General features: G+C 44.4%; 1 protein-coding gene across 2 annotated transcripts in view; it reads right to left on the bottom strand.

Moving 5' to 3' along the window:
• The window catches only part of sorcs2 (sortilin-related VPS10 domain containing receptor 2), a 598,225-nt gene that overhangs the window by 73,126 nt on the left and 497,863 nt on the right, over positions 1-27,236 (bottom strand). For both annotated transcript variants that reach the window (XM_067991267.1, XM_067991275.1), the window contains exons 10-11: positions 19,401-19,547; positions 659-761 (exon numbers count right to left, since the gene is read on the bottom strand). In XM_067991267.1, the coding sequence (XP_067847368.1) occupies positions 659-761; positions 19,401-19,547 (250 nt within the window). The remainder of the gene's footprint in view (positions 1-658; positions 762-19,400; positions 19,548-27,236) is intronic.

Genomic DNA, 27,236 nt, shown 5'->3' with positions numbered 1-27,236 from the left:
TGTGGCAGCTGTTTGCTTAGGGCTTGCTCCGTGTACCCACTTGCTTCGTGTTGTATTGAACTGTGCCTCGTTCCGTGGTTCTGTGATGGAGAACTGCCGCAGCACGGTCCTGACACTGTGAAGCTGAGGAAAGCAGCCCCAGAAAGACAGCAGCACCATGAGAAGATGTCGTAGAAAACGTCAAGTTTTCTTCACATAGGGGACAAAGTGTCCCTCTATGCCAAAGGCATCGGCAATGGTTTTATCAGCACTTACTTATCCGAGAGAAGCACATGATTGCAACATGACAGTACTGGTGAAATATGGCAATAGTGCACTTTTCCAGCTTTTGGTGGAAACAGTGAGTACTGCTGCTGATGACGGCAGAAAAAGAGCAGAGCTACACGTCCAGAAGGAGGCTTAAATTTACAGCAGGAGTGGGGGAAGACAGTGACCACAGAAACAAGTCAAATCTTTGAAGGGACAGTGTTGTATAGTGGGTTTCCCCTGTTTAGGTGACATCCTACTCATCTGTGTGTGAATGCTGAATGAATATGGAAGAATTCCATTGAAGTTTTAAACCCATTCCAAAACACCTACCAGAGAAGAAGCTTTTTTTTAAAAAAAAGATTAGACTTTTCATTAAATATAACTTAGCTGAAAAAATAATCAGTTTTACCTGCTCCCATTATAAGTCCTGGTGCAGAATCTTTGGTGTGAACAGTGCCCGATACATATGGGTTATCAGCCCAGCGCAGGTGCAGGTGAACAGAGCATTCAGGCTACAGAAAAGAAAAGCAATAAAGTCATATTTAGGACCGTTTGATCATTTTCATTCCATTCATTACTTTGTATGAAACATATATCCTAACCTGTATTTTTAAAAGTTGTAAGCTTGTTTCCAATAGACACAATACAATTCAAGAAACAATATGGATTGGGACGACATAACCTGTAGAGTTTTCTGATTTAGGCTAACATAATTCCCAGCATGTTTTAAACATGTAAACATGTAAGCTCGGTTAGACCTCATCTGGAGTACTGTGTTCAGTTTTGGGCATTGCACCTCAGGAAGGATATATTGGCTTTGGAGCGCGTGCAGTGCAGATACACCAGAATTATACCTGGGCTTAGAGGGTTAAATAATTAGGACCGATTGCATAAACTTGGCTTGTATTCCCGTATAGAAGATTGAGGGTATCTGAGCAGAGTGTTTAAAATGTTAAGAGGATTCCATAGGGTAGATACAGAGAAACTATTTCCTCTGATGGGGGAATCAAGAACAAGGGGACATAATCTTAAAATTAGAGCTAGGACATTTAGGAGGGAAATCAGGAAGTACTCTTTCACACAAATGGATGTAGAGATCTGGAATTCTCTCCTCCAAAAGGCTGTGGATGCTGGGTTAATTAGAGTTTTCAAGCCTGAGATCGATAGGTTTTTGTTGGGTAAGGGTACCAAGGGATATGGAGCTAAAGCTGGTATATGGAGTTGAGGAACAGATTAGCCATGACCTAATTGAATGGCGGAGCAGGTTCAAGGGGCTGAATGGCCTACTCTGTTCCTATATTCCTATGCAAGATTAAGTGCTTACAGTTCAATAGAAACAGCTTTAATAAACACAAAGAGCTATCACTGGACTCATGACATGTAACACACATTAGATGTACAGGAAAACAGATTCATACTTATTTTTAGAATGTTATTCTAAGACAACTGCTACACAAATAGAAACTCCACAACAATATACGCTGTGCATTATCAAAACACTGAGTCAAAATAACTTTGTATCCTAAAACACCCAGACCAGATAAACTTTATACCCCACCTTGGCTATACTTCTGGGGAATGGTGACTCATTGACATCCTGATAAAACCCCTCCCAAAATGCAGCACAGCATCCTCTTCCCATGCAAAACTCATGGCAATTCCTAAAAATGAGACCAAGATCTCCAAAAGGTGGCCTTGCACTGATTTCTCTTCCCAGAGTGACCAGTGTAAAGGTAAATTGATGCTACAGGAACACACATAGCTGCCAGTCTAGGAGGCAGTAAAATAGGGAACACTTTTTCATGAAAGAATGAGTGGATGAAGCCCCAGACAACAGATTAAACTATCTTCTTAGATTATCCATGCCTATAAGAAGAGAAAGGGAGCCTCAGGAGAAACATTTTTAATTTAGTGGAGGAGCTGAAAAAATATCTAAAAAATAAACTCCCTTTTAATCTCTAATGATTTGTACTATGAAACAGCAATGATATAATCGTGTAACTCTACACCATTGTAATACTGAGACAGAAAATAATGCAAAAAAATCTTAGTTTAAAGAAAAGATCTGACAAACTCATACTGTAACATCGGAAGTATTGATGGTATAACAACTAGCTGCTTTTTCTGAAAACTGCAACACAATCAGTAAGGTTTCCAGACTGTGACTCTCAGTAATACGGCTTAATGTGCAGTATGGTGCCAAGGACAGATACATGAATAGAGTGTTCTTATTGTAAACACTTTTTTTCTGTTATTTACACAGAGGTGGTGAGAATGCATACATATCTTTACCTGAAAATCCTTGGATTATTAACATCAAATTGGTGTATTATTAGTATGAAAATGAACAAACTCGAGGAAAATAATACAGTGGTGCTGAAAGAAAATTTCACTGACCATAGGATATTCTGTTTTCTGGAGCTGGTTAAGTTTTCCTAATTGGGAAATATAGATATTAGAAAGCTCATCAGGCTTATTTGATGAATTTAATTAGTTATCTCATCGCGGTTGCTAAGTGAGGTGTCTTGCTTCCCCATCCCAAACAAAGTATCAACTGTAGGCTTGAGGTCTATGGCCCATGGTCTGAAACCTACTACAGCTACTTGTTATATTTCTGGGTTTTTACACTGGACATTCTCCTTGGGGTCAGTATCAAAGACCATTCTGATAAGCAGGCCTCACGTCCCCTATGCCCAAAGTGTACCTTTATCTTCCCCAATATCTAGGCAAATTTAGCAAGGCCCCATATTTGAACAAAGAATCCTTGCCAATGTACTCCAGCTTACTGGAATATATCACAGGCCGCCATATGACAGCTTCATCTTCGGTAGATAATACAGCTCTATGGAACCATTCACAGGGGCACGCCGGAAATCTCCCAATTTCCCATATGGCCAGTCCGCCCCTGTTGACATTGGTATTAAACTTTCTTTTGTTCAGCAAGAACTCAGCCTCAGATGTTTATTAATGCCTCTAGCCTGCCAGACCATGATATATATCCCTGTAGCTGAAACAGCCAGCAGAAATAAATATTAGCCGTGTGTGCGTCAGGAGCAGCAAATAAAGTCCGAAAATAACTTTAAAGGCAAAAATGCTTTGCTTTTGTCACGCCTGCTCAAACCAAAAATGTCTATGTACTACTGCAAATTGATCTTAATTGAGCTAATTCAAATTTTAATAGGGAGCAGCTAGATATCATCAAAATCAGATTAAGATGGGCTTCACATGCACTTTTTCAAATCTATATTAATCTTCTCTTCTACTTTTTGGGGTTTTTTTTATTCTTCAGCTCTTGTACCACTCATTATTTCCTGACTAAGAGGGCATATAATCAACCTGCCCCTAGGCCTTGATCAATATTGCTCTCAATCTGGACACTAAGAATGTCAACAGTCTGACTTTTCCTTGTTTCACTGTTTGAGGTGCCTTAATATTTAGAAATTCAAAGGCACAAACACATCTGGATGGTCTGCCCCCATAGTGAGCATGAATAGAGGATGAAATCAAACAAAAGCAATATCATTGCCTGCTTCTGTATCTCAAACCCAGGAGTATGATTTTAACCGTTCCTGCCAGACGAGAAGTGGGCGGCAACGGGTCAGTTGCCTGATTACAGCCACCCAATTTTCCTTTCAATTGAAGTTAATGGAAAGGAAAGTGGGCAGGGCATAAAAAAAGCAACCGACCCACTGCTGCCCATTTCCCGAACAGCGGGAACAGTTAAAATTGACCCCTGGTGAATGTCCGCGGCTTATCTGGACATATCTTCAAAAGTTAGATGCCTCTTTTATTTGTTCCCATTTATATGTGGTGGTGTAAACACTTACTTCAGTTTTGCCTGATTATCTATTGGAAGAGTATATGTGGTCCCTGGTTGTCAAGAGAGAGAGAGAGGCATGTAATTGACCCTTGACAATCTAATGGAAGGCTTTTAAATTAATCTGAGTAGCCGTCTTTAGTATTGATCCATCCCTGTCACATGAACATAAGGAACAGGAGTAGGCCATTCAGCCCCTCGAGCCTGCTCTGCCATTCAATTCGTACGTGGCTGATCTTTACCTCAACTCCATTAACCCGCCTTTGCTCGATATCCCTTCATACGCTTATCTATCTCAATCTTGAAAGCTCAAATTGTCCTAGCATCCATGTCTCAAAATCTAGAAACCTTGGAGCACATCCACACTTAGCAGTGATCTGTGTGAAGGAGGGAAGGAACCAACAGTGACCAATTCAGATTTCAGTGGGTACATCTTCCATCAGTGAATGGGAAAGGCATCAGAAATCCAAGTTTGTAACCCATTCGCCCACTCTATTAAACTTTAGGAAAAGAAATGAAAACTATTAGGTATAATTAGAAATAAAGTATTTTTAAAAATGTGCTCCTTTTGGGTATCTGTGTTCATCAAGATGTGGTAAGGCAGCACTGGAGAATTGATAATTATGTTCACTTTGAACTCGGTGTCAACATCAAGCTGTTTGAGACCAGGTCAAGCATGAATCAGGCATAATTCAGAGTGCTTTCAGTATCACCCCAGCAATGGGTCTAAACCTCAATGTCAGATCATTCCCTATTGCACTCTTTCATCTCCTATAATGTATAAGTCCAATTGCAAATAACAATAACATTACAAAAAAAATTATAAAAATGCCATTTGTCTATTTGTGCAGCATCTACACTGTGAAATTTAAAATAATTTACAACCCAATCTGTGATTTATTGGGCAGAAATCCCAATTGAAAACATAATGAATATAAGCACAGTAATAAATTTGAGAGCATATATATTATTGATGAATATAGCACTTCAGAAGTGTAATTATACCTTTATCATGTCAGTTTTCAAAATAAGTCCTAACATCTAATATCAATAAATGTGCAACTGCTCATTAATTATAACTTACACTTAACACCCACAGACTACTAGCTCTACTCAAAACAACTGAAGCTCCAAATAGTTCTTACGTTTCTCAGAAAAATAAGTAAAACAAAATAAAGCACAAATAGAAATGCAAAAAATAAAACTATCTATAATTTCCTTAGGGATTAATTTCATGGGTGCATTTAAAGTTAGGTGGCTTCCCAATGATGATTCAAATCAGATTTGTAAGGGAAGATTTTCCCATGTCTGCTCTTGGGAATACTGAATCAACTTGGATGCAGCAACTATGGGAAAATCGGGCAGGTTTCTTTAAGGTATGCGCTCCACCCTGCCCGATTTTCCAATATTTGCAGCGCTCAGGTGATCTGGTGCGCCCGCGTGCATATTTGGGAACAACATGTTGTTTGTCTGCTGAGTCACTGTGACAGAACAAATCAGACAGGCTGTCTCTTCCCATTAGACATGAAGGGGGTGAAATTCAACTTTGATGGGGGCGCAAAACAGGCGTTAGCAGATCGTCCACTGACTTCAATGGAAAGGCAAATCGGGCAGGGTGTATAACGGGCAGTCGTTCTGCTATTGCCCGTTTTGTGCCCCTGCCAAGGTTGAATTTTAACTCCACAGTTACAGTTATAGACTTTCATGTAGTTCAAGTGGAGAAGCACTTCATGCAATGCCCAAAGGTACACAGGCCACTAACCATATATGTCACGAAGTAACTCAGCTGTGTTTTGCCTGCCTTGTGCAAGAAGTAATACTTAAGTGATATTGATTACTTACAGCAAAGTTGCAGTCATGCCTTGTGGAAAGCTGTCTCAGCTTCCATCAGGACACATAATCAAATACTGTTGCTTGGATACTGTAGGATAGACCAGCCCTGCTATATTTTCTTGGTCTAACCTTACTTTCATATACAGGGTAAGCTTGCAGCCTAGACTGGGCCTCCAACTGGGAGTTTGCAAAAGACGAGGCCGATTGAACATCCAGTGAATTAGCAGCTCTTTAGGGGCTGCAGCTGACATGAAGAAATTTAGCCACTTAAAGATAAGTCGTGTCAAGTTGGCTGAATAATTTTTTGGCCTGAGCAAAGGCTGTATTTTTAAAAATTCATTCTTGGGATGTGGGCGTCTCTGGCAAGGCCCATCCCTAGTTGTCCTTGAGAAGATGGTAGTGAGCCGCCTTCTTGAATCGCTGCAGTCGGGTGGTGAGGGTACTCCCACAGTGCCGATAGGTTAGTAGTTTCAGGATTTTGACCCAACGACGATGAAAGAACACTGATATACATCCAAGTCAGGATGATGTGTGATTTGGAGGAGCTGTCGAAAACTAATGGATTGGCAAAACAAATGCTGAGGTAGGAAAAGGAATCCGTGGGCAAGTGAGGAACAGTACAGTACTCAAACCCCTCCACTATAGTTCCTGAATGCTCTTATAGGTAAAGATATCCACAGTGGTCTCCTCCAAGAGCTTCAAGGTCTGGTAAAGTGGGGGTGCTGCTGCATGAGGTGGGTGTGAGAAGGATAGCCCTGTTTGGCACTCGAGAGCACATACTCAGAAGGACAGTATAAAAAATAGCTAAATAACCCAGAATTGTTTGTTTTTCTTTCAGAGACAATGGGGATGATTTTAACTCCTTCCCCCCCCAACACCTGATGGAAACCAGGTGGGGTGGGGGGAGGGAAGTTCAAAGGGAGTGGGAGTCTTACCCATTCCTTTGCTGCCCCAATCTGGCTGACTGCAATTTTAAATTGCAAGTGGTGAGGTCACCCATACCAAGCCGGCGAGATCCACTTTAAATATGCAGATTGGGCTCCGATGACATCATCACGGCCTGATCTGCGATTTTAACCCGAGGCCTGAGCAGGGGAGCAGTGGTGGTTTCCCCGCCAGGCCAAACCTGCCTGGGCCAGAAGAGGCCCAGCACGGCAAGTTTTTAGAAATTTTTTGAGTTTCCTTGTGGGCCAGGAGGAGCAGGAGTGTTCCTCCAGGTCCTAAAAGGAAACCGTGGGCCTCCACTGCACTGGGCTTCCACCCCTTCCCCGAGTGGGATTCCTCTCTTGGAACACTTCACACAGTTCTACGACGGCGGCCACCTGCCACCCAATTTTAACAGCTGGGCGCTCTTTTGGTCAGGAAGTCGTCAAGCAGCCAGTTAATGATGTTAAAATTGGCCGAGCCTGCCTGCTGCCCTCCTGGACGGTCACACTTGCCACATTCCCACCCAGGATATCAAATCGAGCCCAATATTCCTAGCCAGGGTCAATGCTGGGTACCATTCCCAGAGGCCCTGAGAACAGGCATGGAAGATGGCAGCAACCTGCCAAGTGTGCATGCCATAAACCTTCTACACATTTAATGCTGATCCTTGCCATATCCTCAGACAACCTTCATTGCTGACGATGCATGTCCAATCTCCAGCAGGACATATTCAACTGAAACCTTTGGCACATTTACATTAAGTAAAGGTTTCCTAAAGCAAATCACTGTAACACAACCTAACTGCATGACCAACTACAGGATGGGCTGCAGGTTGGGCTTGTCTGTCACTGTATCCCCATGGCTATCGTATGTGTTCCTTTTAACTACTTCTCTGCTAGCACATCAAGATGGGACCTAACCGAAAATGGAAGCAGCCCAGAAATTACAAGTCTTTGACTTGCTTGGACGAAGCCACCATAGACAATCTTACTAATAAGAGCATCGATGAAGTACGAGAAGGTAAAACCAGAGACCTCCATCAAGCTCAGGCTATTACCATCCTGCCTTGGTTACATTTTCACCGTTTCTCACTCACTCCCATGTAGTCATACACACAAACATCACACACAGCAAGCCTTTAAAAACAGAGCCCACATTTGAAACCACTTTTCATGGCCGCCCTAAATATCTGCGGTGCCTAGCAGGAGTTTTTAAATAACAACTACTCGTGATTAAACAAATCTGAGACAACTTTAGATTGTCAGCATGCGGCAAAGACATTGCTAATAATAATTACACAAGTCCTCTTAAATTTGAAATTACGAATGCAAAAATATTCTTATAAGACATTGATTTTATAATTTGAAATAAGATAACAGCAGCTGCTTATCATGGGCTTCAATAAAATCTTCACGACGCTTTGAACCTGATCTGACTCATTTTTAGAAATAAGCATTCACTTACCAGAAGCACCATCTTTGAATTGAATAAGTTTCATCGGCAAACCCGAGAAGCCCTTGCGCCCCCACCAAGGCAAAAACAAATGTCACTCCCAGTAAGCAGCTGCTTGCACAGCTGAGTCGGAATGGTTGCCATTCATATCACTGTAATAACAGTTAGACTCGGAGGAGGTTGGGCCTAAGGGGGAGCCGATGCTGGAGCACAGGCCAGTAGCAGTACTTCTGTGGGGCCAGGAAGAGCACTCTTAGTCCAGCAGTAGAATCATACACCCATGAAAAATGGGAAGGGGTAGAAATTAGACTTGCGCCCAAAACAGTCAATGCCGGCCTGAGGCCAGAGCCAAATTTGGCTTTGGGCCTCGTTCAAGTGCCACTGGTGAACTCTGGGTGCCAAACAGGCGCTCAGTAGCAGCTCGCTGTTTGCGGGGGGGGGGCGGGAAATCGCCCGGCTCCTACGCTGAGCTGGCCGGTAGGTCAGATCTGGGAGGCAATCCTGGGCAGTCCCTCGAACGGGCTGACAGCAAGCCGGAGTTTTATTGTGGGCCCAGGAGGAGCACCCCTGCTTGTCCTGGGCCCTCAAAAATAAAAACTCAAAATTTGCTGGGCTTTTTTTTTGAGCAGCCTCTAGCAGTCCCTTTAAGGACCACTGATTAGGCTACTTTATGCCTGGTAAAGCTGGGCAGAGCTTGCGCAGTGGACACTCCACCCATTTGTGCCTGAAGTTTGCAGTCGAGGTTCGACCGCTGGCGTAGGACTCTGGTTTGCATATTTAAGCAGCCTTACGCCTGTTTTAGGCGGGTGGGGGGGGTGGTGCTGCACGCCCATTAACAGACCCGCCTGAATATTGCATTAGGCAGGCCTTGGATGTCAATGGCTGAGTGGGCCCCCTCCCCTTGATATTCAACTGCTGGCTGCCTGTTTTTCACACACCTGAAAAAGGGGTGGTCAGCAATCGAATATCGCCCCCCGGCTCTGCGATTCTGCTCAACTCATTCTTTTCCAGGACATCAAAACTGATACTCTTTATCTCCCTCAGTCTTTCCTTCCTACCACAATCTACAGCGGGTAAATTTCAGAAAATCTGGCCCAGGTTTAGAGTCTTGCTCAGATCAGAGGACTGCGTGGAGAGATCGGTGCATCTAATTTTTGGTGTTTACAGTTTCCCAATCATTACCTTCAATGATCAGAAAATTGTGAGCACCACAATACAGAAGCGCTGGAAGTTTAACCTCAGTTTTTTACTAGTACAGTATAACCTTTTCAACCTAAGCGGAGTCCTGCACCATAGACATTGGCCCTATGTCTAGGATTCTCAATAAAAGCAAATTCCAGAACCCCATTCTGTTCACAGACCAGAGCTGGGGCGCTATGAACCTCTCAGTGCCACTTGTCCGTTTCTTTATGTGACCTCTGTTTCAAATCACCTCTGTGAGGGGCAGAAACAAAATCAAACAACAGTTGCACAATTATAAAGTGTTTCAGTCTTTTCATGCAGTACTGAAAATGAAGTAAACTATCTACAACTGAACATGTTTTGGTATCGTCTCCACTATGACCTCTGGCTTGAAGACTTGGCTAACTTCATTTTCTCCTCTTAATTTACCTCCAGTACCTTACCAAGATGGTCACATGTGAGCCTAGATAGTGAGTGTCAACAGACAATTTGATTATAAGGGGAGGGGGGGCCATCAAAGCTAAGCCCAGTTCTGTCTTCATGGGACGTCAACACACAAACATTTTCCAGCAGGGGTCACTGGACACAATCAGCAGAGGAACCTTGGCTGATTTCTCCCCTCTCTTGCCCAGTCAAACCAATCGTATTGGCCCATCACGAGCCTAGTTGTGGTCAGCTCATTCAGCACAGGAGCTGAACATGTAAATCTCAGACTGTGGATTTAACCACCAACAACAGCTTGCATTCATATAGGGCCTTTAACATAGAAAAATGTCCCAAATAACTTCACAAGGTGTAGTCAAAATAATTGATGGTAAACCAAAGAATATATTAAACCAAAGGATGTATTAGGAAGGGTGACCAAAGAGGTGGGTTTTAAAGAGGATTTTAAAAGAAGACAGGGTGGTGAAGGGGTTTGGGGAGAGAATTCCAGGGTGTGGCACCTGTGCAGCTGAAGGCACATCTGCCAATAGTGTGGTGAAGGGAGGGGTGAATGTACAGGAAGTAAGAGTCAGAGGAATGGAGAGTTTGAGTTTTGTAGGGCTGGAGGAGGGTACTGAGATGAATGGATTTAAACATGAGGATAAGAATTTTAAATTGGAGGCGTTGGGGGACCGAGAGCCAATGTAGGTCAATGAGGAAATCGGTGATGTGTGAGCGAGACTTGGGGTTCGATATTAGCAGGGCGGCGGGTTCTCAGCGGGGGGTCGACTGGGCGCGTGGGTAACTCGCCCGGTGAAATCAGTCTGCTCCGCACGGAATCGCAGGCTAATTGGAGCCACTTACCTGTGCTTCCAGGTTTCCCGCTGGTAAGCTGCGCAGCGGGCGGACTGCGCATGCGCAGCAAGGTCTGTCAGCTGGAGGAGCCCTATTTAAAGGGGCAGTCCTCCACTGACTGATGCTGCAGGAATTGGAAAAATCACAGCATGGAACAGCCCAGGGGGAAGGCTGCTCCCAGGTTTAATGATGCCTCACTCCAGGTATCATTGGATGGGGTGAGGAGGAGGGGGAGGACAGAGATCTTCCTCCCGGCGGGCAGGAGGAAGCGGCCTGCCTCTGCCACCAAGAAGGCCTGGCTTGAGGTGGCAGAGGAGGTCACCAGCACCACCAAAATATCGCACACCTGCATACAGTGCAGGAGGCGTTTCAATCACCTAAGTAGGTCAGCCAAAGTGAGTACACTTACTCATTCCCCTCTCCTCCGTCTGCCACATCACTGCCCCCACCCCACATCTCCTTCTGCACTGCCAACACTACTCTATCACATCACCCCTCACACCCACTCAAAGCTCATCCTCATCTTACCTGCACTTACTCACCTCGCCAGTACTCATCCCGCCACTACCACTCAACCCAATCCTCATACAATCTCATGGCTCTATCTCATACTCACCCTCTCATGCATCTCTTTCACAGTCAGCCTCACTCAACCTGCCACTACCTGTGCTGCAGCCACAGGGCATGCATCACATATGTGCAGTAGGAAGCGTGAGGCAAACGTGTCGTGAGCATGAAGGGGATGCACAAGGGTGTTTGAGGGTTTGTCATGGTGTTTACCTATATTTAATTTCTGATCAACTCACATAACATATTATATTGTCACCACTACTGCCACGTCTTTGCGAATCTTGTCTGGTTTGTGCAATAATGCCCTTTCCTGAGGATCATTATGAAGACCCACAACTGATGCCACCCATTGTGTCACTGCAGAGTGGGTGTAGGTGTATTTGCAGGGCTCTTTTGTGCAGACGACTGAGAGACGTCGGCGATGTCCCCAGTGGCACCCTGGAAGGATGCGGAGGAGAAGTTGTTGAGGGCAGTGGTGACTTTGACAGCGACAGGTAAAAAGATGGTGCTCAGGCCAGCCGGGAGCAGCTCGGCAGGAAGGAGGCTGCAGATGTCCACGACTACATGTCGAGTGACTCTGAGCCTCCGTGTGCACTGCTGCTCAAGAGAGGTCCAGGAAGCTGAGCCTCGGTCTGTAGACCCTGTGGCGAGGGTAGTGCCCTCTGCAACGCATCTCTCTGCGGTTGCCCTCCCTCCTGTTGTGCAGCTGGATGTGTCACAGCACTGTGTTGTGGAGCTCCACGTATCAGAGGTGGACAGCATCGCAGGCGAGGCTGGTGATGCTGTTCGTCCTCCGAGGAGGTCATGACTGCAGCTACGGCGGCCCCCATCCAGAAGATGTACATTTGAGGAGGTCCGCAAGGTAGGTAAATGAGTCTGGACACCGGGGTAAGTGCACAAGTTGGTGAATTTTATTGTTAGGAGGAGGGTGGTGGAGGCCAAACTTTGTCCAAAGTGACAGAGTGGCCTCCTGCAATGAGTGAGGGTCTCCCCCCGCCCCCCCACCTGTCAAATGGACCTTTGCAGCTGCCACAGGCTGATGGCTGCAACACGTCCATTTGAACTGGGAGTGTTTCCCCCAGTACGGGAAACAGTCTCAGTTAATTTCAAAATCCCAGCCCTCCTAAAATATCAGGTCAATCAGGTCTGTAAACGACCTGAAGTACCTGTTTAAGTACTTTAAGTGGCATCCCGCCGGCTTTAATTGCCCCGGGAATCCCCGATTTTCGCAACTCCCCCACCACGAACGCACCCGATTGCGGGTGCGAAAATTGAGCCCTTGGTGTGGGATACGGGCAGCATAATTTTGCATGAGCTGAAGTTTACGGAGAGTGGAGGATTGGAGGCTTGCAAGAAGAGCACTGGAATAGTCGAGTCTGAAGCTGGACAAAAACATGGATGAGGGTTTCAGTAGAAGATGAGCTGAGGTAGGGGTGGACCAGGTGATGTTATGGAGGCAGAAGTAGGTAGTCTTTGTGATGGAAACGGTATTAGATTAGAACCTCAGCTGAGCCTGAGACAACAGCCAGGTAATGTGATGGAGTTGTTGGCAAGGGTACGAAGCTTAAGGCAGGGGAAAAAGATCATGGCTTCAGTCTTACTAAGGTTTAGCTGGAAGAAATTATGCTCAACCAAAACTCCAAGCAGCCTGACATCACAGAGGCAATGGAGGGATTCAGAGAGGCAGTAGAGTGGTAGAGCTAGGTGTCATCAAGGTATATACGGAAGCTGACCCATGTCTACGGATCATGTTGCTGGGGGCAGCATGTAGGGGCAGGGCCAAGGACAGATCATTGGGGACTCTGGAAGTATAGGTGTGAAAGTGGGAAGAGAAGCCATTGCTGGAGATGCGCTGGCTACGATAGGAGAGGTGAGTGGATCCAACCAAGGACAGTCCCACCGAGCTGGACAATGGGGGAGAGACGACGGTGGAGGTTGGTGTGGTCAACCTTGTCAAAGGCTGCAGAGAGGTCGAGAAGAACAAAGATGGATAATGGACCACCGTCATAGAGAATGTCATTTGTAACTTTGATTAAAGCCATTTTGGTGTTGTAGGGGGGTGAATCGCAACAAAAATATATCACTGTGAGAAGGAAAGACTCGACAACAAGGGTGAACCAACCATAGCTAACTAAGGAAGCCAAGGATGGTATCAGGTTAAAAGAAAAGCATACAACTTGGCAAAGATTACTGGTAAGCCCGAAGATTGGGAAAACTTTAAAAACCAGCAAAGGATGACTAAAAGAATAATAAAGAGGTAGAAAATAAATTATGAGAGTAAACTAGCAAGAAATATAAAAACTGACAGTAAAAGCTTCCACAAGTATATAAAAAGGAAGAGGGTAGCTAAAGTAAACATTGGTCCCTTAGAGGATGTGACTGGGGAAATAATAATGGAAAACAAGGAAACGGCAGAGGAATTGAACAGATATTTTGTATCTGTCTTCACAGTAGAAGACACTAATAACATACCAATAATAGTAGAAAATCAAGGGGCAAAGGGGAGGGAGGAACTAAAAACAATTGCTATCACATGAGAAAAAGTACTAGGTAAACTAATGGGTCTAAAGGCTGACAAGTCCCCTGGACCTGATGGCTTGCATCCAAGGGTCTTAAAGGAAGTGGCTACAGAGATAGTGGATGCATTGGTTGTAATCTTCCAGAATTCACTAGATTCTGGAAAGGTCCCAGCGGATTGGAAAACCGCAAACTTAACACCCCTATTCAACAAGGGAGTGAGACAGAAAGCAGGTAACTATAGACCAGTTAGCCTAACATCTGTCATTGGGAAAATGCTAAAATCCATTATTAAGGAAGTAGTAGCAGGACATTTGGAGACTCATAATACAATCAAGGAGAGTCAACATGGTTTTATGAAGGGGAAATCATGTCTGACAAATTTATTAGAGTTCTTTGAGGAAGTAACGGGCAGGGTGGATAAAGGGGAACCAATGGATGCAGTATATTTGGATTTCCAAAAGGCATTCGATAAGGTGCCACATAAAAGATTACTGCACAAGACAAGAGCTCATGGTGTTGGGGGTAATATACTGGCATGGATAGAGGATTGGCTAACTAACAGAAAACAAAGAGTCGGGATAAAAGGGTCATTTTCAAATGGCAATCTGTAACTAGTGGGGTGCCGCAGGGATCAGTGCTGGGGCCTCAACTATTTACAGTATATATCAATGACTTGGATGAAGGAACAGAGTGTCTTCTGGCCAAATTTGCTGATGATACAAAGATAGGTGGAAAAGCAAGTTGCGATGAGGACACAAAGTGTCTGCAAAGGGATATTGACAGGTTAAGCGAATGGGCAAAAATTTGGCAGATGGAATATAATGAGGGAAAATGTGAAGTCATCCACTTTGGGAGGAAAAATAAAAAAGCAAAATATTATTTGAATGGAAAAATACTACAAAATGCTGCGGTACAGAGAGATCTCAGTGTCCTCGTACATGAAACACAAAAAGTCAACATACAGGTACAGCAGGTAATCCGGAAGACAAATGGAATATTGACCTTTATTTCTAGGGGGATGGAGTATAAAAGCAGGGATGTCATGCTACAACTCTACAGGGTGCTGGTGAGACCACACCTGGAGTACTGCGTACAGTTGTGGTGCCCTTACTTAAGGAAGGACATACTTGCATTGGAGGCAGTTCAGAGAAGGTTAACTAGGTTGATTCCGGGTATGGAAGGGTTGTCTTAAAAGGAAAGATTGAACAGGTTGGGTCTATAGACATTGGAGTTTAGAAGAATGAGAGGAGGTCTTTTTGAAACATACAAGATTCTGAGGGGACTCGATCGGGTAGATGCTGAGAGGATGTTACCCCTCAAGGGGGAATCTAAAACTAGGGGGCATAGTCTCAGAATAAGGGGTCGCCAATTTAAGACGGAAATAAGGAGGAATTTCTTCCCCCAGAGGGTCGTGAATCTTTGGAATTCTTTACCCCAAAAAGCTGTGGAGGCTGAGTCATTGAATACATTCAAGGCTGAGTTGGACAAATTTTTCATCAGCAAGGGAGTCAAAGGATATGGGGAAAGGGCGGTAAAGTGGAGTTGAGGAAAAAATCAGATCAGCCAGGATCTCAAGGGGCCGAATGGCCTACCTAGTGAAGCTGCAACTCAGGACCACATGCATGCTAAACAGCGGAAGCAACATGCTATAGACAGAGCTAAGCGATTCTACAACCAACGGATCAGATCAAAGCTCTGCAGTCCTGCCACATCCAGTCGTGAATGGTGGTGGACAATTAAACAACTAACGGGAGGAGGAGGCTCTGTAAACATCCCCATCCTCAATGATGGCGGAGTCCAGCACGTGAGTACAAAAGACAAGGCAGAAGCGTTTGCAACCATCTTCAGCCAGAAGTGCCGAGTGGATGATCCATCTCGGCCTCCTCCCGATATCCCCACCATCACAGAAGCCAGTCTTCAACCAATTCAATTCACTCCACGTGATATCAAGAAATGGCTGAGTGCACTGGATACAGCAAAGGCTATGGGCCCCGACAACATCCTGGCTGTAGTGCTGAAGACTTGTGCTCCAGAACTAGCCGCGCCTCTAGCCAAACTGTTCCAGTACAGCTACAACACTGACATCTACCCGACAATGTGGAAAATTGCCCAGGCATGTCCTGTCCACAAAAAGCAGGACAAATCCAATCCGGACAATTACCGCCCCAACAGCTTACTCTCAATCATCAGCAAACTGATGGAAGGTTTCGTCGACAGTGCTATCAAGTGGCACTTACTCACCAATAACCTGCTCACCGATGCTCAGTTTGGGTTCCGCCAGGACCACTCAGCTCCAGGCCTCATTACAGCCTTGGTCAAATCATGGACAAAAAAGCTGAATTCCAGAAGTGAGGTGAGAGTGACTGCCCTTGACATCAAGGCAGCATTTGACCGAGTGTGGCATCAAGGAGCCCTACTAAAATTGAAGTCAATGGGAATGAGGGGGAAAACTCTCCAGCGGCCGACTCCAACAAGAGAGAGTCTAACCACCACCCCTTGACATTCAACGGCATTACCATCGCCGAATCCCCCACCATTAATATCCTGGGGGTCACCATTGACCAGAAACTTAACTGGACCAGCCATATAAATACTGTGGCTACAACAGCAGGTCAGAGGCTGGGTATTCTGCGGCGAGTGACTCACCTCCTGACTCCCCAAAGCCTTTCCACCATCTACAAGGCACAAGTCAGGAGTGTGATGGAATACTCTCCACTTGCCTGGATGAGTGCAGCTCCAACAACACTCAAGAAGCTCGACACCATCCAGGACAAAGCAGCCTGCTTGATTGGCACCCCATCAACCATCCTAAAATTCATTTCCTTCACCATCGGCGCACTGTGGCTGCCGTGTGTACCATTCTCAGATTGCACTGCAGCAACTCGCCAAGGCTTCTTCAACAGCACCTCCCAAACCCGCGACCTCTACCACCTAGAAGGACAAGAGCAGCAGGCACATGGGAACAACACCACCTGCACATTCCCCTCCAAGTCACACTCCATCCCAACTTGGAAATATATCGCCGTTCCTTCATCGTCGCTGGGTCAAAATCCTGGAACTCCCTTCCTAACAGCACTGTGGGAGAACCTTCACCAAACGGACTGCAGCGGTTCAAGAAGGCGGCTCACCATCACCTTCTCAAGAGCAATTAAGGATGGGCAATAAATGCTGGTCTCGCCAGTGACACCCACATCCCATGAACGAATAAAAAAACACTCCTGCTCCTATCTCTTATGGTCTTATGGACAACTTGATGGGAGAAATTCAACAGGAAGTTGTGGGAGAAACAGGCACAGATTTGTGAGGTGACAATGCATTCAAGGACTTTAAGGAAAAGGAGATTGGAGATGGTGGCGACAGTTTGCAAGGACTGAGGGATCAAGCATGGACTTTTTGATGAGTTTTGAAAGGGAGGGGGCCAGTACCTGAGGAGAGGGAAACATTTGTATTGTCCGCTAGCATGGGGGCCAGGAAGGGAAGTTGGCTGATCAGCAGTTTAGTTGGAATGGGGGTCAAGAGAGCAGGAGTGGGACGTAAGAAGCGATAGGAGAGAAACTAGAGACAGACAGGGCTTCAGGTCTCGAAGCCTGAGAGCAAAAACTTCACTGTCCAACATGTATTTTGAGTATTGTTTGGATACAAATTAATGACAAGGCATGGATAGATCAAGGGTTTTAGTGATGTGGGATAGTTTTGACAATATGTGAAGTTGAGTGCTGTCATTATTGTGGTCAAACCCTTGATGTACTTTGTACAGGAATTTTAAAATTATAAGCAGTACTGTCATACTCATGGATAGTAAACTGATAGAGAATATAAATTGTTTCCCCTCAACATGATGACATGCTCGTGGAATCAAACTCCAGTTACTCTTCAGATCAGCAGTTTAGAAGGATGCTGAGCAGATGCTGAAGGGAATGTAATTTGTGATTGCATAACATTAATTTAACCATAGTCCAGATTCTGCTCCCTCGTAAACCAATTTGTAATATTTTGAAATAAAATTTTACAAAATCTATCCATGATATGCAAGCGGCAAAAGTAGATTCAGAAGCTGAAGGGTTAAAATGCACACTTTTTTAATCCAATCAATTTACTTAATTCTCCTTCACAAAAAACCCAGCTCTGATTATGCATCCACAATCAGTAAATGGTAGGTACATTTTATGCCAATAAATATTTGATTATAATAATACAGTACAGCTGGAAAAATTAAAAATGAAATCTAAATGATGAAAATTACAGAAATATAGCTTTGGGCCTAATTCTAAAAATAATATTTTTTTTATTATTCATTCTCAGGATATGAGTGTTGCTGTCAAGGCTGGCTTTGATTGCCCATCCCTCGACGAGCCTTCTTCTTGAACTGCTGCAGTGTAGTAATTTGATACAATCGAGTGGCTTGGAAGGCCACTTCAGTGGGCAGTTAAGTGTGAACCACGTTGGTGTGGGACTGGAGTCACATATAGGCCAGAGCAGGTAAGAATGGCAGATTTCCTTCCCTAAAGGACATTAGTGAACCAGTTGGGTTTTTAAGTCAATCCAGCAGCTTCCTGGTCACTTTCACTGGTACCAGTTTTCTATTGCCAGATTTTTTAAACTGAATTCAAATTCTCAACTACCATGGTGGGATTTGAACTCACATTCTATGGATTATTAGTCCAGCTTTCTGGATTACTAGTCCAGTAATTAACCACTGCACTATCATACCTTAAAAACTATTCTACTGTCATGGTACAATTCTTTTACAATCATTTCCCGATGATGTTGACTCTTGCTGGGTTAAGGATACATTTGTGTCAGCTACCCTCTAGCATCTTGCACAAGTGGCCATCTTCTTGGGTTAGCCTGGGCAGCAAGTATCAACAGGATATTTGGTCATGGGGGACATCACAGCCAAACCTGATCCTGTTGTCACTTGATGGCTGCACACTGGCACTTAGCAGCAGAGGTCACTGATGTTTTTGTGTAGCCTAAGGGTGTTTAGGCTAACTGCAGAGCCGAGCTGCAAGGCCCTAACTATCACCCCGGCTGAGATCTGCTAACTCGGCACGGACCAAGGATCAAATCTGAATCCTTTACTGTTGAATTCTATGTCAGGTAAGTTTTTATTGAAAAGAATTACCTACCTTCCTTTTTTTTATAAAAGAAAGCTGCTCTACATAATACTAAAATAAATCCAGATTGTCAATAGTGACAATGGCAAGGATGATAGCTCTTTAAGAAGATGTGATGGCATCACTCATGATTTTCTTTTTGTCCGATATACTTAAATGTCATCAGTTCTTTTCCTACATTTCAACAGCGACTACACTTCAAAAGTGCTTCATTGGCTGTAAAGCGCTTTGGGACATCCTGAGATCGTGAAAGGCATTATATAAATGCGTCTTTCTTTTTTCCCCACTGGCAGCTTCAGAAAAGCCCTCTGAAGCATGTCTTTGTTGAGAGGTCCAGTTAAATCACAATCACAGGAACCAGCCTACAATATGAACATTCTGAACACCTCATACTTTACATTTAAAAACAACAGGAAAATCAGAACATCGCACAGCCTTCCGAGGGAGACACTTACCAGATGACAGTTAGTTGGTTTGCCATTCATGTCGGTGGCAGGTGGAGTCAATAATTGCCAATCACGGCCCTTGTTGTAGGTGATGTAGGTCTTCACTTTACCGTTCACTTTTTTATTAGCCAAGAAAACCCCTTTAATTCCCTGGACCTTTAAGGCAAAAAAAAGGAGGTGGGAGAAAGAAAAAGAAAAAAGTTACGAAACCGTGGACGTAAACAAATTTATACGGTTTCCCCCTTTGGGCTGAATTTGAATAATTGCCATAAAATTTTCTCAAAGCCAAAATGTCAGATTAATTAATATACAGGCAGCATAATCAAACCAGCTTTCAGATTCTGTCTAACAAAATTGCTGGTACCTCAAACAAAGCCAGAAATGCCATTAAGAAATTGGATTGAGCAGACTGAGTTGTGAGAATCTATTAAGAGGTGATGGATGAAAGACATGCACATATCAGGCACTATTTCAATGTAATTTGTCCCTGCATTTGGTAATAAACCCTTCAGTAACAGATTGCTTTGCTAATTGCAATATACAGCGTCATTCATCCGAGCAGGAAAACGCAATCTAAAAATAAAACTAATGTTGGTTTCCGTGGTTATTTCAGACCCTACCATTAATCTTTGAGGGCATCATATATATGCATTATAAGTTTTATATAAATATATTTATTTATTTATATGCACACATAAAAATTACACACAAAGCAACATCATTGCTCCTTCTTCTAAAGAAAGCAATGAATTGTGGTCCCAGAGCTTTATCTTTCACTTTTGAAATGATTTCTCCCCTCTTTAATCCTCTTGCACAACAAACCACACTTCTGACAAGAGACAAGGTGACACGCTCAGGGGCCAGCTCTGCTTTTGCTCTATTTCCAGGTGCTGAGAGGTGCGTAAGAGTGTTTTTGAATTGCTTCACTTTCTCCACTTATCCTCTCCCCATTTAGGAGAGTCTCTGTGTCCTTTCAGCCTTGCCAAGATCAGGAATATATTTTGTGGGGAGTCACATCTACAGACACACACCCTACCATTTCACGATGCAGCGCACTGGTACACCAACATGTGGTGCTGCTGGAATGCCTTGGTTTCAGGCTTTAACAATTCTTTATCAGGTTGAGGTTTTTCCTCCTTTTAGGACACAGTGGGTTGCAGACTTCATCACAGTCAATACCACTCTACAATTTAACAGTAGGAGACATACTTCAAATGGAGCAAACCACACAAACTCAGTAATGCCCTTTTCACCAGAGACAGGTAGCCGTGGAAGTGAGCAATTAATACTTCAGTGTTCTGGATAAGAGCTCTACCACTTGATAGTCAGACAAGCTTTCATCCGACTTTCATGTGATTATCATTAAAATTGTACCAAAAGAAACAATGTCTGCAGATGTTAGATCATAGAAAATGTGCACAGAGTCTTAAAACTTGAAACGGAATTTTCATTATTCAAGGGAGTCTTTCTTACAGCAATCCAGCAGTTTCAATGCTCGAGCACTGAGCCCTCAGCCCGGATAGGCTGGAGTCTCAGTCTAGCCCTGCCTGGTGGTGGGATGTGGCTGACACTCCCATTCACACCTGAGTCTCCCTCTTTAACTAAGAAGGTAGAAAAGTCTGACCCACTGATGTGACCTTGCCCTCTGTCTATCCCATCCCAAGAAGAGTATGATTGCCTATGAATCCACCTAACCCCCAGTAGAAAATGTGTGTGTGTGAACATCAGGTGAGGACAGAGTCAGACTCGGTTGCGACCCCTTTCGTGGTCAAATAGCTGGCCAACACTCATTGTGTAGGTTCACGCAAGAAGAAGGGCATGCTTGGGCAAAGTACCGGAGAAGAAGTGGTGCCTGTGGACCATACCACAGCAGGGGTGTGTCTTTAGGAAAGGAGGGAAGAACATTAGCACCTGCAAATTTTGCTCAACTGGGCTCACCCAAGTTCAAATTGCAATAAGGTAGATTAGCATGATCCAGGTGGATCTAACAAGCCACCCTGAAATCTGAAACATTGAGGAATCAAAGATATTAGTACATGAGATTGATCTGCTGCTATGTGGAGATTTGACAATATCCAACTGCAGCAGAGATCTTCTTGTAGTGTCCAGAAGAGACATTAACAAATTAAAGTCATCTTATGCAGCTCATTGGATTCTTTATCTGCTCACAGTGCACTCACACCAATAGATTGATATCAGACTGTGAAACAGCATACAGAAGAACAAAGTGTAATACTTTCTAAACAAGCTTTGCTGCTTAGGTAGAGGTTTGCAGTTACAGTTATGATGTTCCCAATAACTTTGGGCTCCTGAATTGCTAGTAACACTTGGAGGAAGCACTGAGGGTAGCAAGGGCACAGAATGTACTCTGGGTGGGGGACTTCAATGTCCATCACCAAGAGTGGCTCGGTAGCACCACTACTGACCGAGCTGGCTGAGTCCTGAAGGACATAGCTGCCAGACTGGGCCTGCGGCAGGTGGTGAGCGAACCAACACGAGGGAAAAACTTACTTGACCTCGTCCTCACCAATCTACCTGTCGCAAATGTATCTGTCCATGACAGTATTGGTAAGAGTGACCACCGCACAGTCCTCGTGGAGATGAAGTCCCATCTTCGCACTGAGGACACCATCCAACGTATTGTGTGGCACTACCACCGTGCTAAATGGGATAGATTCAGAACAGATCTAGCAGCTCAAAACTGGGCATCCATGAGACACTGTGGGCCATCAGCAGCAGCAGAATTGTATTCCAGCACAATCTGTAAGCTTATGGCCCGGCATATTCCTCACTCTACCATTACCAACAAGCCAAGGGATCAACCCTGGTTCAATGAGGAGTGTAGAAGAGCATGCCAGGAGCAGCACCAGGCGTACCTAAAAATGAGGTGCCAACCTGGTGAAGCTACAACACAGAACTACATGCATGCTAAACAGCGGAAGCAACATGCTATAGACAGAGCTAAACGATTCCACAACCAACGGATCAGATCAAAGCTCTGCAGTCCTGCCACATCCAGTCGTGAATGGTGGTGGACAATTAAACAACTAATGGGAGGAGGAGGCTCTGCAAACATCCCCATCCTCAATGATGGCGGAGTCCAGCATGTGAGTGCAAAAGACAAGGCTGAAGCGTTTGCAACCATCTTCAGCCAGGAGTGCCGAATAGATGATCCATCTCAGCCTCCTCCCGAGATCCCCACTATCACAGAAGCCAGTCTTCGGCCAATTCGATTCACTCCACGTTCAATCAAGAAACGGCTGAGTGCACTGGATACAGCATAGGCTATGGGCCCCGACAAAATCCCGGCTGTAGTGCTGAAGACTTGTGCTCCAGAACTAGCTACGCCTCTAGCCAAGCTGTTCCAGTACAGCTACAATACTGGCATCTACCCGACAATGTGGAAAATTGCCCAGGTATGTCCTGTCCACAAAAAGCAGACAAATCCAATCCGGACAATTACCGCCCCATCAGTCTACTCTCAATCATCAGCAAAGTGATGGAAGGTGTCGTCGACAGTGCTATCAAGCAGCATTTACTCACCAATAACCTGCTCACCGATGCTCAGTTTGGGTTCCGCCAGGACTACTCAGCTCCAGACCTCATTACAGCCTTGGTCCAAACATGGACAAAAGAGCTAAATTCCAGAGGTGAGGTGAGAGTGACTGCCCTTGACATCAAGGTAGCATTTGACCGAATGTGGCACCAAAGCTCACCCAACGTAAGTTCAGATCCCTGTTTCACCACAAAAAATCACTTTTTTTTTTATTCGTTCAGGATGTGGGAGTCGCTGGCAAGGCCAGAATTTATTGCCCATCCCTAATTGCCCTTGAGAAGGTGGTGATGAGCCGCCTTCTTGAACCGCTGCAGTCCATGTGGTGAAGGTTCTCTCACAGTGCGGTTAGGCAGGGAGTTCCAGTATTTTGACCCAGTGACAACGAAGGAACGTCGATATATTTCCAAGTCGGGATGGTGTGTGACTTGGAGTGGAACTTACAGGTGGTGGTGTTCCCATGCGCCTGCTGCCTTGTCCTTCTAGGTGGTAGAGGTCGTGGTTTTGGGAGGTGCTATCAAAGAAACCTTGGCGAGTTGCTGCAGTGCATCTTGCAGATGGTACACATTGCAGCCACAGTGCGCTGGTGGTGGAGGGAGTGAATGCTTAGGGTGGTGGATAGGATGTCAATCAAGCAGGCTGCTTTGTCCTGGACTTTCTAATATTCACCACATACGGGAACATAGGAACAGAAGGCCATTCAGCCCCTCAAGCCTGTTCTGCCATTCAATTAGATCACGACTGATCTATACCTCAAATCCATTTACCCATCTTTGATCCATTTCCTTTGACACCCTTACCGAAGATCTATCAATTTAAGTCTTGAAAATTTCAATTGACCCAGCATCCACAGCCTTTTGGGGGAGCGAGTTCCAGATTTCCACTACCCTTTGTGGAAATAAGTGCTTCCTGATTTCACTACTGAATAGCCTAGCTCTAATTTTAAGATAATAACTCCTTGTACTGGATTTCCCCTCCAGAGGAAATAGTTTCTCTGTATCTACACTACTGAATCCCTTAAATCATTTCAAATACCTCTATTAGATCACCCTTCAACCTTCTAAACTCAAGGAAATATAAGAAAAGTTTACATAACCTGTCCTCATAATTTAATCCTATAAGCCCTGGTTTCATTCTGGTGAAACTGTGCTGTAACCCTTCAACGGCCAATTAATCTTTCCTGAGGTTCATTGGCCAAAACTGAACGCAGTACTCTAAAATGGATGACCTTACACTTCTCCACATTGAACTCCATCTACCATAGTTTTGCCCACTCACTTAGTTGCCCATGTCCCATTGGATAGATCACACCATGAGTGGGTACCACTATTAGTTTGCTAAAATTATTGCCCCAAAACATGTTTGTTGACATTGCACTGAAAAAAGTCAAAATTTGGTCGTTTGTTGCCAAAGCCTTACAAACAATTTTTAGTCAAAGCAGTCTGAAGTGATTGAAAGGTGATGTTATGTTAAATTAACTGTCACATTGAGGTCAATGGGGGTAATTTTGACTTAGGACGATAGTGTAAAATGGGCGATATTGATTCAGCTGCCCATTCACTTCAATGGAAATGAAGTGTATGGAAATGGAGAGATGTATAACTATCATCCAAAATCAAAATTACCCCCAGTGATTTGGACAAAGGTGGCATCTGCTGATTTTCTGACCTATATGTAGCGTGTTTCAGAAAGTAATTTCTCTAATGAAATGGAGAATTTGGCATACTCATTTGCCTTACTATCCTTTCAGATACCAACTCATTTTGATGCCACCTACTTCATGACCGAGATAACTGAACTAGCATTTGACACTGGCCCGTTCATTGCCATGACCAGGTCAAACATTAAATTTCACTCAGGTTGGTGTGTACTGACGAAGGGTCCAACTTGAAACATCAACTTGTCCGTTCTCTCCGTAGATGCTGCTTGACCTGCTGTTGGTTTCCAGCATTTTCTGTTTTTGTTTCACATTTCCAGCAGTTTTTTTGGTTTAAAATTCATTCTTATATTTGGCAGGAAAAATTGTTTTTTTAGCCTGTTAGGGGCCTACTTCTAAGCGATGTGCACACACCAGAATGGTGTCACTGGAGACAGAGAAGAAAAGATGAGTACATTGTTTAAAGCAAAATAAGTGGGTGAAAAATGTAAAATAAGAGTTAAATTAATTAGCCTAAGAAGGAAGTAATCTAAGTTAAAACTTAAGGGAAAAAAAGTGAAGAACAAAAAACATTAAAAAAATATAGGAGCTAATTTTTCCAGATCTTCTCCCTCAGGGCATTCCCTGGACATGAAGATCAGGAAAAAGGGGACGGAGACCTGTTACATGTGTCTCTGCCTCCTTTACATTGTTCCAGGATTTCCAGGGTTTCTGCGGGGTAGGTACAGAGCTTGAACTGTGTCTGCAATAGGTGCAGGCCCATCACTGTGATTTAAATGATGCAGGAGCCTTTGTTCCTGCCCTTCTCCCTCTTTCCTGAAGTTATGGTTGTGCAGCGCCGAGATGCAAGAACGCCCGATTACAGCTTGTGTTGTGCTCACACCACGATCCCCCTTCAGGCCAGAAGATCTGAAGAGGCCCAGCAGCAAGCTGAAAAGGAGGCCCCAAGGTAAATTTATAAATCTTTACCTACTTACCAAGCAGATCTTCAGGCTTTGGAACCGGCAGCAGCCAGAAGGCCTCGAGGCCAGCAGCATATTTTAGTAATAAAGGACTGCGATTACAGAAATAAAGTTACTCCTGCTATCTGAATAGCGTCACTACTGTAACATTAAGAGATTTCTCACGATCACAATATGTGAATTGAAATCCGGAAAAAGGCGTGCTCAAGGACAACAGAATTCACTCGAGCTGTTGAAGCTTAAGGGCTACAAAATCATGTATATTTACATCTGGAAGTGTAAGCCGAGGCACACCTTTAGGTGAAATGTACTCATGTCAACCTTGTTGCTGCTCAGGAAGGGAAAATCGGAGGAAGAGTCATAAGCTGACACACCCCATGGTGCCCAGTTTGAGATGGCACTCATGAAGGCCTGGGAGCAGGTCATCACCCGCTTGGTGATAGGACATCCATGACTGAGCAAGATCCATATAGGGAAAGAAGTAGAAGCTCCACTCTCCTGCTGATATTTGCAGGGGGCAAGGAAGGAGTGGCCAGTGGCGGCTCCAGCAGGGGCGGGAGGGAGGAAATTGAGGTCAGGGTGGTGAACAACAGTAGGCCGCACCAGCAGATTTCACCTCATTCTCTGTAATTTCGGATGGGATCACGGAAGAGAATCTAGCCCATTTATTTTCCAGCATGGGCTGCTAGATAGCAATCAGGATCAGAAATCCTAACTGATGTTTCTGGTCCCAAAACACAGATACTGAGGCCAATTGTACTGGGTCAAATGTTACCTTGGCTGAGATCAGCTAACAGCACAGTTCAGTGAATGGAGCTGGGGCTTTCTTGATTTGTACGGCTCAGAACAACAATGGGGAAATATTTTTATAACTTGGCCTGCAATGTATTTTGTAGAAAATTACCTACCCTTTGTAAATAACCACCAGTATTTTCCTATTAGGGAACATGCCTGCAGAAGAATTTTGTCTTTGTACTTTATCTCCCACTGAAAACAATTACCTTGTTTAGTATTCCAAACAGATGTGGGATTCACATGCTAATTTAGCACAATATAACATCCCTTTGGAATATTAAACAACTCCAATTCAACAAATCGGCTTGCACGCCAACTTGGCTGTGACCCATCTCAGTCCTCGGTCTGGGATCCATCTCAGTCCTCGGTCTGGGATCCAAACCAATTTGTGCCCCTTCCACATTGCCGCTGTTCTAGTTTGAGCTTCTGGAGATTAGTGTCCGTGAGCTGGCTCCCTGCGTTAACAGAATTATACATCCATTGTGGGTTTCTGCCAGATTAAGGGAGCAGGAATTAGTCGCATAGAAGCCTTGGGGCCGGCTCACGAACGTTGGTCTCTGAATCCGAACAGAAACTGTGGCAATATAGAAGTGCCCTGCCGCTGGCAGCATCTGAATCCTGCCAGCCTAAAAGGCATGGTGGCTGCCTCCCCAACCTCCTATAGCTGATTTGTACCCCCACCCCCATACAGTGTTTTTTTTCCACCTACTTAACTCTGCTGTTATGTGGGGGTGAGCAAAAAAAATGTGCCTTACAAGAGGAAAAAGAGCTAAATAGAAAAAATTAACGACACAAGCTCACACATCCATAGTGCTGACACACGCAGCGTGCTAATGCATGTAGTTACTTTCTTCTATTATTTTAACTTTTAGCCACAT

The sequence above is a fragment of the Heptranchias perlo genome, chromosome 1 (genome assembly GCF_035084215.1).
Source record: "Heptranchias perlo isolate sHepPer1 chromosome 1, sHepPer1.hap1, whole genome shotgun sequence".
NCBI classification, from domain to species: Eukaryota; Metazoa; Chordata; class Chondrichthyes; order Hexanchiformes; family Hexanchidae; genus Heptranchias; species Heptranchias perlo.
This window is presented reverse-complemented; position numbering and strand designations above follow the sequence as displayed.